This window comes from Piliocolobus tephrosceles, chromosome 1, assembly GCF_002776525.5.
Source record: "Piliocolobus tephrosceles isolate RC106 chromosome 1, ASM277652v3, whole genome shotgun sequence".
In the NCBI taxonomy this organism is placed as follows: Eukaryota; Metazoa; Chordata; class Mammalia; order Primates; family Cercopithecidae; genus Piliocolobus; species Piliocolobus tephrosceles.
The window spans coordinates 120,589,968-120,603,658 of NC_045434.1; the positions used below are offsets into that span (position 1 = coordinate 120,589,968).

A 13,691-nucleotide genomic window follows, 5' to 3' on the forward strand; every position below is an offset into this window, starting at 1 on the left:
CTGAGCTCTGTGAGGGCAGGAATTGGTTCTACTTGCTCACTACCATCCCTAGCACTTATAGTACTGGGCACATGGTAAATATCTATAACTATTTGCTGGATATTTTGAGCTTCCCCTAATAAAGTAAGAAAGCTCACATGAAGTGGCATTGCTTCCATCTTAGGTTCGATACCTAAAAATATTTATAAGCCATAATTCATCTGTATGAAATCCATTTCTCTTACAGAAGTGATTTTGGAAAGTGAGTTTATGGCTGAAAACCAATATTGGATAAAAGAGAAAGGGTTCTATAGAACAGAACAGGGATCTGTTGCCTGACAAAGCAGAGATTCAAATGAAAATCCCCAGTATCCTGGAACGGTAAAAGTACAATATTTGCAGATGTACTTGGTTTCTTTTTGACCCATTTCTAGAACTAATTTTGCATGGCACTGTACTGAGCTAAAAATGCTTTTCTATTTCTAGGCTTTCCTCTTAGGATGCGTTGACTCCTTGGATCCTATGAGTCATGGATATGTTCTTCTTAGGAATAAGGCCACTCTTACTCCTGCCCTAATATATGTCCATGGAATTGGTTATCTCCAAACATCATCATCATCATCATCATCATCATCATCATCATTATCAATAGCTATAATTAATTGACTATTCCAGGAGATAGGTGCAAAGCTAGAAAGAACTTTTATCTAGCGTAATTCAGACCTGCACAGTTTGAAAGTAGAAAGGGCCTCATTGTCTACCTCAGTAGCAAATAGCTGGATTGAAGGAAGCAAGCGGTGCTTTAAAACAACTTTATGCATAATATTTATGTTATTTCCCTGTAAATAAGTGATAACAAAGCAAACTCTAGTTCATTGATAATAACTGCCTGAAGCATTGTTGAGAAGGAATAAGATCCTTTGTATAGGAAAGGGGAAGAGGAAAACTAGAAAATGCTAGGACGAATGAGCAGCTTTTGCAGTGCATAGGAGCTTAGGATTGAGGAGGGAAATAGAAACATAGGTACTTAGTGTCTGATATCCCGTTTTCAGTGCTGCCCTTGTTCATTCTAGCCTGATTTACCTGTTAAGAAATGGCTTACTCAACCTGGTTGCCAGAAGGAAGACTTGATATTTAATGTAATCAGCACAGAGATGCTTTCCTCACAGCTTGCAGTGCTAAATGACCTATTGCAGCAACATCATTCTATTTAAGATATTGAAGTTCGTGTAGCTACTTCTCCATCTTTTAGCAATTTGTTTCAGAACTGTAGTCTAACAAGTGTGATAAGGGCAGGAGTAGGCCTTCTAAATAACAAGGTTTAAATTGGCTATCAACAATCATATATATGTATAGCCAGTTCTATTGTCAATAGAAAAGATAGATCACTTCCACCCTAATAACTAGTCTGTAACACAGTTGATTCAGATTGTAGTCATCTAAATGATCCATTCATATCACTGGAATTGGCCATAAACACAAGATCACAAGATGAATCTGTGACACTACATGGACTCTTTTATTATTATAAATCTATTCCTATTCCTGCCTTTACTACTGTCTTTATTATTAACACAAACTACTTTAAATTATTTTGTTTTAGACTTGTGAAAAAAGTAACAGGAGTTAAGAAGAACCTGGTAAGAATAGAAGAGCTCCTTAGGAAAAAGGGAGGGGAAATCATTTAGGAAGGAAAGCATGAATTGATAGAAAATGAGAAAAGCTGCATGACATTTCTAAAACAACAATGAAAAGAATGACTTTCCTGAATGTGGATAAAAACCTTACCTCAGAAACTCTTCCCAGAATCTTGTATAGCACCTGGAAAAGACTTGTGAAGAAAAGTGACCTTTCACGTACCATTTCTGGCATTTTGTATTTTGCAATGAAATAAATTCTAGTTTATGCTGCTTGTAATTTTAACAGAAGAAGTTTACCATGGGCAATATTGATTGAGTTGTGTGGTGTTCTGACTTAGTTTTCTTTTTCTGCCAATTGTCATGAAGTCTGTAGTTTTTGTCACTTTCTGAACCCAAACTAAATTTTCTTTTCTCAACCAAGTAAGACATTTTCTGTGTGCTTAAATCATGTATGCTGCCTGCCGGATTAAGTAATATAGCTTCTGGTTATCATGACCTGCTAAACTTCCTTGGGGAAATTCACAATGATGATATTATTCATCAGATGATGCTTTTCCACCAAGGCAAATCAGCTCATTCACCAAGAGCTTTCATAGAAACAGGGATGTTCAAATATATTTTAATGCAGAATATCTTTGAAAATTTGTGAAAAAAATCAGAAATCTGAGACATCTTTTGTTTATCAAGTGACTTAGCCACAGAACTGCACGTAGAAAGGGTGCCTGTGTGGTCTGTGTTTGAGGTCACATTTCATGACATGCTCTTCTAGTCACCAGATGGGTGATGACCCAGCTCTTCTATGTAGGAAACAGTTGCTATGGTACTGTCTAGTCTTAATTGGGCCTTAATTTGTATTTAATCTGAGTTTATTCTGTTAATGTTTCAGGCATTCATTGACATTTTGGACAATTTAGACATAAATTCCCTCATTTAATTCCACTATCGTGTTGAGAGCACTTAGTCAAAAAATGGGCCAGACACTGTTCTGGATTGTAAAGAATGACAGAAACTTCCCGCAAGATACGTTAAGACTGAAAAAAAAAAAAAAAAAAAAAACAGAGAAAGAACAGTCAATAGTTGAAATACCTGAAAACAAGAACTAGAAACACAGTGATCAGAGTTCACTGGAATACTCAGTGTGGAGTGTGGTGAGGGAAACATTTATAGGAGACATGATATTTGAAAGAGATTTGAGGGGTGGGGAGTAGGAGTTTGTGAGACAGAGAGAGAGAGAGAGAAGGACTTTGAAGTAGAGAAAATAGCATGTACCAATACATGGAGTCGTGGATCGGTTCACTGTATGTGGGTACCATTGAGGAGAAATGTCTTTTTGGAATATGGCACCACATGCCCCTTTGCCTCAGTTTAAACAGTGTTGGTTATGTGCATGCCATAAACCTGGTCAGAAACTGGTCATTGTTTGTAGAGCTGTCTCTTCCAACTTTCTTCTTGCATCCTCTTACATGCATCAACCCAGGTTCTGCATTGGCCTCTGTATTCCACCTTGGAATGATTTTATCTCTTGGCAACTGAGGCCCCTTTTCTGAGCATCTATATCCTATATTCATCAGTTTATAGGCAAGTAAATATTCTGGAAGATGAGCCAGAGAAGAAACAATCTGGACAGTATGAGGCAAATATAGTGAAATGGCAGAACAGTTATCTTTCTTCTACCATCTGTGGCATCAAAATAAAAATGACAGCTTCTCATTGTACAACACCACATTGCTCATTGCTTTTCTACCTTATGAGTCAGAGAACATAATCTTCGTTCATGCTGTGTGCTGGCATATTTGTTTTAGCTTCTCTCTGGATAATTATTGCTTTCCAGTCTGAAGGAACTAGCCTTGAGAAAAGAATCCTTCAACAGTGTTTCTTCTAGGGAACTTTGATAGATTATGTAGTAAGGAACTCTATAGCACATCTTTGGAAATTCAAATTGCCTGGTCCATTTAAAGACATCCTTGACAGAATTTGTACTGTTATTTAATAGACTATGTATTATTTACTTTCTTATTCTATGTCCACATTTAAGAAAATTACTTATAATTTCAAATAATGCTCTTTCAAAAGCTACTTCAGGTCTCAGATATTTAAATATTACTGACATAATGACCCAGCAATTCTACTCTTAGGTAAGCACCTAAGAGGAATGAAATCATATGTTCACACAAAAACTTGTACATGGATGTTTATAGCAGCATTATTCATAATGGCCAATATGTGGAAACAATTCAAACATCCATTAACTGATGAATGAAGAAAATGTGGTCTATCCAATAGAATGGAATGTTACTTGGCAACAAAAAAAATGAGGTACTGATATATGCCTCATGATATATACAGCATGGATGAACCTCAAAAACATTATGCTAAGTGAAAGAAGCCAGATACAATGGTCATATATTCTATAATTCCATTCATATGAAATACCCAGAATGGGCAAATTCACTGAGACAGAAAGTAAATTAGTAGTTTTCTGGGGCTGGGATGGAGGTCAGGGGTTAACGGAAGTGCAAATGGGGAGTGACTGCTAATGGGTCTGGGGTTTCTTTCTGGGGCGTTGAAAATGTTTTAAAATTAAATTGTGGTGATGGTTGCAAAACTCTGATTATATTAAAAGCTACTGAACTGTATACTTTAAATGGGTAAATGTAAATGGGTATATGATCTCTCCTTAAAGCTACTAAAAAAAACTCCAACATAACAAGTATAAATTTTTATATTATCTTGCAGGTACCTTAGTGACAATCTTGCTTATTAATTTTTTGACACATCCGTGCAGAATTTACCATAACATAGTGGAAAGAGTTGTGGCCTGTGCCATCAGGAGGTTTAGAGTCTTCCCCGGTTCTGCTGCTGATTAGCCACATGCAACTGCATGACCTTGGGCAAGTTCCTTATCCCTGGACCTTGAGTTCTTTATCTGTGAAACAAGGAAACTAGTTAAGGAGGGCTCTGAAGTCCCTTTCAGCTCTCTGAGTTTCTGTGTTTGTGCAATAAGTCATATAATTATGTAATTATTGGGACAGTATTTTTTAGTTGGTTTATTGTGTTTTTTTGTTTTTTGTCTTTTTATGAGGTGGGGTCTCACTCTGTCCCTCAGGCAGGAGTGAAGTGGTGCAATCGCAGCTCACTGCAGCAACCTCAACCTCTTGGCTCTAGCTATCCTCCTGCCTCAGCCTCCTGAGTAGCTGGGACTGTATGCATGCACCACTACCAATGACTGATTTTTTAATTTATTTGTAGGGATGGGGTCTCAAGACATTGCCCAGGCTGGTCTCAAGCTCTGGGGCTCAGGCAGTATCCTGCCTTTGCCCCCGTAAGTGCTGGGATTACAGATGTGAGCCATCATGCTTGGCCTACTGGGGCAGTTTTAGAGACAGGGCTTTGCCCTTTATTGTTTGAGTATATCTAATAGCAGTAGGATTTTCAGAAGCCACCTCTCTAGTAGTCCTCCTCATGATATTTAAGTGTGTTTTATTAGACATCCTATATATAGATCAGCGTTTCTCAGCGTTGGCATTGTTGCCATGTTAGGTCAGATAATTCTTTGCCATGGGGGGCTGTCCTATGCATCGTAGGATATTTAGCAGCATCCCCAACATCTATCCACTAGATAACAATAGTATCTCCCCTCCAGTTGTGACAATCAGAGATATCTCCAGACTTTGCCAAATATCCCCTGGAAGACAAAATCATCCCTGGTTGAAAACCCTTTGTATCCCCAACAGCGGTCCCCAACCTTTCTGACACCAGGGACCTGTTTTGTGGAAGACAATTTTTCCATGGACAGGTGGTGGGGAATGGTTTTGGGATAAACTGTTCCACTTCAGATCATCAAGCATTAAATTCGCATAAGAAGCATGCAGCCTAGATCCCTCACATGCACAGTTCACAATAGGGTTTGCACTCCTGTAGAATCTAATGCCGATCTGGCGGGAGGTGGAGCTCAAATGGTAATGCTTGCTTACCCATTGCTCACCTCCTGCTGTGCCCCCAAGTTCCTAACAGGCTGCAGACCAGTAGTGGTGTGTAGCCTGGGGATTGGAGACCTCTGGTGTAGAAGATGCTAAGTAACAATGTATCAAAATAACTAAAAGGATGTGTTCTCTACCTATAAAGAACTAATGAGTTAGCGTGCAGAAAATATCATTGGGGGAAATCTTGAATTTTTTTAGTTGAGAAGAGGAAGGATTTTTGTTTTAAGTTATATTTACTGTAGTCATGGGGATGGGAGAAGGACAGAAAGGGAATAGACTAAGAGCTGTCAGATCCTTTTTGGAATGAGGCAGGGTGTCAGCAAATATATACAGACATAAAAAAGGAAAAACCAAAACCTAAAGGGAAAGTTTAGGAATTGAGGGCAAGAGAACTGAGAGGTGCTGATGTTTACTTCTTAGTTCTTCCCAAGTACGATCTAGGTCATCCAGATGTGTTTTTTCTCATATCTCTCATTCAGAGCTCAAAGCTGCAAATTAGATGATAGGTTCTTTCTCTAAAAGAAGAGAAGAACGCTAAAATCTGTGAAATCTGTGTAGCCAAAAAGTCATCATTATTCTCCAAATTGTACTGAAGCTGTTTCTAATGGGCCTACAATGGAGTTCTAGATCTCAGCTATTCTTCAAGTACAGTGTGCCAATTACACTACAGTCTATAAAGTCCTTGCTCTTCGTACTTTACTATGCAAACTTAAAAAATTTACATAATTTTATTGGGCTGCATTATTTAATAAATACCACATGAAATATTTACACTATGTTTCTAAAGACATAAATTATTCATATCTCCTGAAACCTTTCTGATACAGATAAAATTGGGGGATTAGAAGCTATCTGGAAGGAACTGTCTATGACGGAGATAGGGGATAAACTCCTACTTAAAAGAATACATGAGAGGGAAGCAGTCATTCATGAGTGTCTCCAACAGTGTATATTTATAGTAAGCTATAGTAACTAATCTTATTACTTTTTCTAGATTAAAACTGCTAGATAGTGTCTAGAGATCAGAAACACTTCTATGTAAGTTTTAAAATATGCTATTCCTACTCAGCTGCAGAAAATGAATATAGAGATCTTAATCTTGGTATACTGTAATACAGTTAGTCAAAGTGACTGTTTACTCTCAGTTCTTATAACTGGTCATTTTTATGTAGAACTGAAAATACGTGTTATGGGACCTACTTTTCATACGTATTAAAAGGATTTTCAAGGACTTTGAACCAAGGTTATTAATTCATAATGATTTGTCTTTGACCACATTAATGGTACATGTTGTTTTAGTAAGAGCGTACATAAAATGAAAATATGGTACACTAAAGCTTTCAGTTACTATCCTTGTAAAATAATCATAGAAAAGCTGAGGTTACCTTGAAAATAATTTATTTTATTTATACCTTAAGAGTGAGCCCATGATAGAAGCAGAAACACAAAATTGCTCTTTTTAATAGAACAAGCTGCAGAGAAAGTCCAGGAGAGATACCCTTGAAAGCACTCTCAAAAGCTTACTCTAAAGGTGACATTACTTTTCAAATCTGGACTGTTGAAAAGTGAGAGCTGCTGAATGGCAATGATCTTCTCCTCGTCCTTGTGAACAAACTCTTCCTTTGCTTGCACATGCCTGAGCATGCTGTCCCGTCATGGAGAGTATGCCCTTTTCCTTCTTGCAATTCTCTATTCCCCATTCTCATAAACTTCAAAGGAAGATATTAAAGACGTGGCATATGTGATCTCTCTATGTCCTTGAACTATAGAGAGGAAACGTTCTACAATTATGAAATGCACCTCACAACATGAAACAAGCTTACAGGAATATGATGGTCACTAACCCAACCACTGCCAAGTCTCCTCAGTGAAAAAGAAAATGTTGAATAGGTATCATTAGGAAAGTAAAATGAGATTTAGTTTGGAACAGAATATTCCAAAACTATTCTATTCTATTCCAAACTAAATGTAGACTACAGTCTTAGGATTGCCTATGGAATGATGGCCTAGCTTCAGTTGCCTAACTTTAGCCACGGGACATGAAATCAAGAGCTTAGATATTACTGTGTAAGTATATATACAGTTCCCTTTTCCAAGAAGAGGGGGAGTACCAAAAATAAAATGCAGAGAGGCAGTGTTATACCAAGAAGAAGAGTGACAGTAGCTCTTTGCAGTTAGTATACTTCAGCTGTGGTTAGCAGTGAGAAGTCTTTTCCAGCTGTCTTACATCTGTCAGTATTAAGCAATAGATGAGAGGAACTGTTTATCATATAGCCTAAGAAGAGAAATTGTACTAGAAGTGGGGATGAAAAGGGATAGACTATGGGTTAATTAAGATCACCAAGAAAAACATCGCATCTATTCTTTCTCAGAGATCTATTTTTTTCTTAAAGGTGTTTTAAATATGTTGTTTAGAAACTCCTGATTGGTTTTTGTTTTCAGTCTTTCTTTTCATCAGTAAATTTCTTTCAATAGTTCATTTTCCTCACTTCTGGCTTTGCCCTTGAATAGAGTAGTAAAATAGATCCATGATAGGCTGAAATGGCTTGAAGACTCAGTTACCAAAGTACAAAACAAAGACGATACCTAAAATGCTTCTGGTAGCCTGTGGAAGAGTAAGTAGCCTGGAATCAGACGCAAAAATAGCAGAAGACTGAAAAACAGAAATAATTGAAAGCCAACAGTACTACAGTAGGAGTCAGCAAGCATGGAAATGAAATGTTATTGGAATCCGGGGAATAAGAGTTTCAGGCATCTATAAAACTGTCTATGAGATTCAACCTTTTCTCATATAAGTGAGGGATTTGATTACACAAAGTTTTTTGACAGTGGATAACTAGACTGTACTTATTCATTTGTTCACTACTGTTCTATAGCTATCTCTGGAAGACCCTTTAGGTACAATAAGGAAGATGGGAGAGTACATAGCTGATAATACCTTGTGATTTGTACTGTGAGAAAGGGAGTTGTGGAAGCTCAAAGACTGTGCCTCAGTTCAACCTGGATGTAAAGCCAGGCAATACACCCCCAAGCCCATGAACAGCCTGGGCTCTGGGGGCAGATTTTCCTGTTCAAAATCCTAGCACTAGTACTGAAATTACTTGGTAATCTTGGGAAGGTCATTTGATCTCTGTAAGCATCTAAACTATTAAATGGGAATCATAATAATAAATCATAAATTAGATCCAAGAACCCTCCAATGGCTTCTCATCTGGCGTAGAGTAAAATCCAGACTCTTTAATGAGGGTCAGAGGTCCCACATAATCTGGCCCTTGCTTATTCTGATCTATTCTCTTTATAAACAGATTCTCTTCATACCCACTACCCCAGATTATCTTTTGAATTTGTTCATCGTGTTATCTGTTTCTCCCTATCATCTCCTCTGCTACTAACAGCAGACACCTTTTCTATGTCATTAATTGCTGTATCCACAGAACCTGGAACAGTGGCGGCACAAAGTAAGTGCTTAGTAACTATCTGTTGAATGAATAAGTACATACTGTGATAGATGAAGCACATAATACAGGGTCTAATAAGTAATAAACCTACCATAATTGTTTGCTGCCTCATGTATTATGGCCTGTATGATTTTGTTTGAGAAAAAGTCTGCTACTACAGAAGTGTATATTTGAAATTAATATATTACTAAGGGAAATAAAATTCCAGTTGAAAAATAATCTCAGTTCTGGAGATTTAGTGATAAAATGATGGCAAATTTTTAAATGCTTAATTTTTCCAATTTCATATGTATAACATCTTTTGTCTGCAACTGCATAACAAGCAGGGCAAGAAGGGAGGAAGTATTAAACTGGTTTTTTAAAATCTCTTAGGCTAAATTACCTTATTGAGGAGGAAGGGAGAACTGAATTTGAATCAACTAAAGTAAGATTGATATCTTTCCTCATTGGAAAAAAACATGAAAACACAGGGACTAGTAAGAATGCTAACATTTGTCTATTGTTTCCATTTCTACTCTAGGTGTTGCCACATCTGCAAACTTCCTGGGAGAATAATGGGGATTCGAGTGCTTCGATTCTCTTTGGTGGTCATCCTCGTATTATTACTGGTAGCTGGTGCTTTGACTGCCTTACTTCCCAGTGTCAAAGAAGACAAGATGCTCATGTTGCGTAGGGAAATAAAATCCCAGGGCAAGTCCACCATGGACTCCTTTACTCTCATAATGCAGACATACAACAGAACAGATCTCTTATTGAAACTTTTAAATCATTATCAGGCTGTACCAAATCTGCACAAAGTGATTGTGGTATGGAACAATATTGGAGAGAAGGTACCAGATGAATTATGGAATTCTCTAGGGCCCCACCCTATCCCTGTGATCTTCAAACAACAGACAGCAAACAGGATGAGAAATCGACTCCAGGTCTTTCCTGAACTGGAAACCAGTGGTGAGTTGCAGTGGAGTTCTCAGCCTGGAAGGGCTGCCGCTATACAGAGCTGGGACGGGCATGTGAATTTCTGGCCTTCTGCTTGTCTTAACTGTCTGGAGAAAAATGAAGGAAGTTAGTCCTAAGAAAGCACTTTGGAAAGCTTGAGGGATAATTTCCAAGATGTCAAGAAGTGGTTTCCTGGCGAAGAGGTTAATATTGTAATAAAGGATATGCTATAATTACATATTATTGCATTACAGTTGATAGTAAGATACCATTTAGCTTATGCTTAATATATATTTTTTGCCACTCCTCTTTTCCTCCCATTCCTGACAGTTTCATGAGGTTGCAATTTGCTTAAAAGAATCTTGACTTTATTTATTTATAGGCCCAATAGTTTCTAGGATGATCGATGATAACTACTTGATTATTTTCCCTTTAGGCAATTATACAATCAGTTTTGATACCAAAATTTTTTTTCTACTGGACAAATCTCCCCAAGAATACATTGTTTATTTACTTACTGGGTCAGAAAAGACTTCATATGAATGATGTATATAGACACTATCGTATTTTGCTACTTTTGTTTTCATTTCCAAATTATTCAACTTAAATTTTTGTCCTTTCATTTTAGCAGTGTTGATGGTAGATGATGACACACTCATCAGCACCCCAGACCTTGTTTTTGCTTTCTCAGTTTGGCAGGTAATGTTGCTGTCTCCTTTATGAAACCATCTTTATAAGATCTTGATTAGTACTTAACCAGGGCAACATGGTTAATGTAGAAGTTACCTAAAATATTTTAGATAATATTTATCTAAAAGATGGATGAATTTGTTATAGGCTAATCAAGATTTCCTGAGCTTAGTTCAGCCAACCTGAAAGTTATGGTATCTTTTATCTAGATTTAATTTATATTTTGGTGTACTGGGGAAAAGAGCTAGAACTGCCTTCCAGAGAACAATGGGGAAATGATGTGGTCCAGCAAAAGCTGGAATGAGGAGATATTTTGCTCAGACCACAGACATGTGTCTCAAATGATAAGTATATTTCTATATTAATATTGTATGTAACTTTTTGTAAAAGGAAGTATTTGTTACCTCTACAAAATTTAATCCTGGTTCTGAGAGCATTGTTTAGAAATTTTGCAGTAATAATTTTACATGTACCATAGTGGTAGGAGGGATTTGTTTTGTTTTGTTTCGTTTTTCCTAAATCCTAGCTTGAGTAAGCAGGCATAAATTGCTCAGTATCCTATAAAAGCAGCTCTCTCCTATTGAATATGTGTTAGTAATAGCTAACTTTTACAAGTTGCACTACCATTACCTGAAACCAGAACTGCATAGACGTACTTGGAAGCCACGTCAAATAATTAAACACTGTGCTACCCAGTAAATGATCTCATTTACACCATGGTAACTTTTAAAATTAGCTTCTTGGGATATAACAGCGTTAGATATTAATGGTAAGTGATCACAATACTCAACGGATAACAGCATTGTTAAAACTTCAGTCTTTAATGCCTAGTGTGCTGATCAACAAATTGAAATTTTTCCCATATCAACAGTTTTGGGTTTTTTTTTTGTTTTTTTTTTTTTTTTTTTTTTTTTTTTTTTTTTTTTTTTTTTTTTTTCCCAGCGCTGTAAATGAAAGCTTCTTGGGAAAAAAGTTCTAATGTAATACTTCAACTGTGAGATTTCTGTTGACGCTTAAAAATCAATTTGCCCAAAATGTAAAAATGGAGGCAGAATATGGGGACTGTGGTTAATTGGAACCATCTGAGTAAACTATAAATTAAAGATATATAAATATGATTTCAGATTTTATTTATAAAAATATCAAAAACAATTTCAATCCATTGACCAACTTAAATTCAGCCCAACCCAAAACCTGCATAGTGTAATGATCTGAGGTTTGTGTATAAGCAAGCAAGATTAGAGTAGACATTCATCTGTCTTTGTATTTGCCCATTACCTCCGCTTTGAGTGTTTTCCCTTTTCCCCCTCTAGCCAACTGTGAAATTTCTTTCATTCTCCTAGATTGTGTAAATAGCACATCTTCTCTGAAGCCTCCTAGCCTTTATCCCCCATCCCCTGACCTTCCCCTTTGCCTCCCAGCAACACAGTTGTCATTCTACCCTCAGTGTTCCTATCGGATTTACCCAGCTGCACTTAACAACTTTCTCACAGTATTGTAATTCCTTGTTTGCATATCTGTATCGTACCCCTCTACCCTCTCTAGACTGTAAGTGCTTTGAAATAGGATTTAACTCAACCTCATTTGCTTGTGTGTGTGTATGCGTCCCTGGTTCTGCATCTGTTCAATAAATGAATGAAATTCAAATTATTTATGAGAGTGAATTAAACTTTCAACCCTATAAGTTCTTACCTCTTTTGCGTGCTTTTGTCTTTTTCTTTTGTTTGCTGATTGTTGTTTTATTTTTAGTCACGCTCATCTACCATCTATCCTTTCATCAAAGATTCTGATGCATCTTTCTCACATATATAATATAAACATTTATTTTATATAGATAAATATAAACATTTATTTATATTATCTCATTTTTTTGAAAAAGGAAATACCCAAGCTGAAATGGGATAAAATATAACATTGTTTAAAATCAACAATAAGTTTTATGAACATCGAAATCAACATGAAAAAGAGATAATCACACATGTAGGTCCATAATTTTATATACTCCTAAGAGATTAGAACACATTTTCAAAATGATCCCATTATCTCTTATCTCCTACAATAAATAGCATTCAGGCAGTCAACATTTCTCACAGCAGATTTTGAAGAATTGGACTCTTTGGTGACTGGAATTTGTTCATATCAGATAATGTTTGAATTAGGAGAACATTTGTAAGGGTTGAATATTTGTTTTCAGAGATATTTGGGTTGTGATGCAATTTGACCTGTAAACATATCAGAACACAGATTTATGAAGTTACCTGGAGTTAAATAAAACTAAAATGTGGAAACCAGGAATAAGGAAGAGTTGACAAATCAGTTTCATTCTCTCTGTAATAAATCATTGCCTTTTTTACATGTCTTCTCTAAAAATATGTGACAATTAATTGTTCTTTTTCCCTCTTTTCAGCAATTTCCTGATCAAATTGTAGGATTTGTTCCTAGAAAGCACGTCTCTACTTCATCAGGTATCTACAGTTATGGAAGTTTTGAAATGCAAGCACCAGGGTCTGGAAATGGTGACCAGTACTCTATGGTGCTGATTGGAGCCTCATTCTTCAATAGCAAATATCTTGAATTCTTTCAGAGGCAACCTGCAGCTGTCCATGCTTTGATAGATGATACTCAAAACTGTGATGATATTGCCATGAATTTTATCATTGCCAAGCATATTGGGAAGACTTCAGGGATATTCGTGAAGCCTGTAAATATGGACAATCTGGAAAAAGAAACCAACAGTGGCTATTCTGGAATGTGGCATCGAGCTGAGCATGCTCTGCAGAGGTCTTATTGTATAAATAAGCTTGTTAATATCTATGATAGCATGCCCTTAAAATACTCCAACATTATGATTTCCCAGTTTGGTTTTCCATATGCCAACTACAAAAGAAAAATATAAAAGTAAAACAAACAAAAACAAACCTGAAAACTGCTTGGCATTTCAGTAGCTTCTCCAGGCTATGTATTTTTTTTTTTTTTTTTTTTATTATACTTTAAGTTCTAGGGTA

General features: G+C 36.6%; 1 protein-coding gene across 6 annotated transcripts in view; it reads left to right on the plus strand.

The window, feature by feature from the left end:
• EXTL2 (exostosin like glycosyltransferase 2) overlaps positions 1–13,691 on the plus strand; it is a 32,130-nt gene that overhangs the window by 8,186 nt on the left and 10,253 nt on the right. For 5 of the 6 annotated variants that reach the window (XM_023191326.2, XM_023191328.2, XM_023191329.2 and 2 more), the window contains 3 exons: positions 9,581–10,008; positions 10,625–10,695; positions 13,094–13,640. In XM_023191326.2, the coding sequence (XP_023047094.1) occupies positions 9,581–10,008; positions 10,625–10,695; positions 13,094–13,582 (988 nt within the window). In that variant the 3' untranslated portion in view covers positions 13,583–13,640. The remainder of the gene's footprint in view (positions 1–9,580; positions 10,009–10,624; positions 10,696–13,093; positions 13,641–13,691) is intronic. The other variant, XM_023191330.2, reaches the window with a different exon arrangement.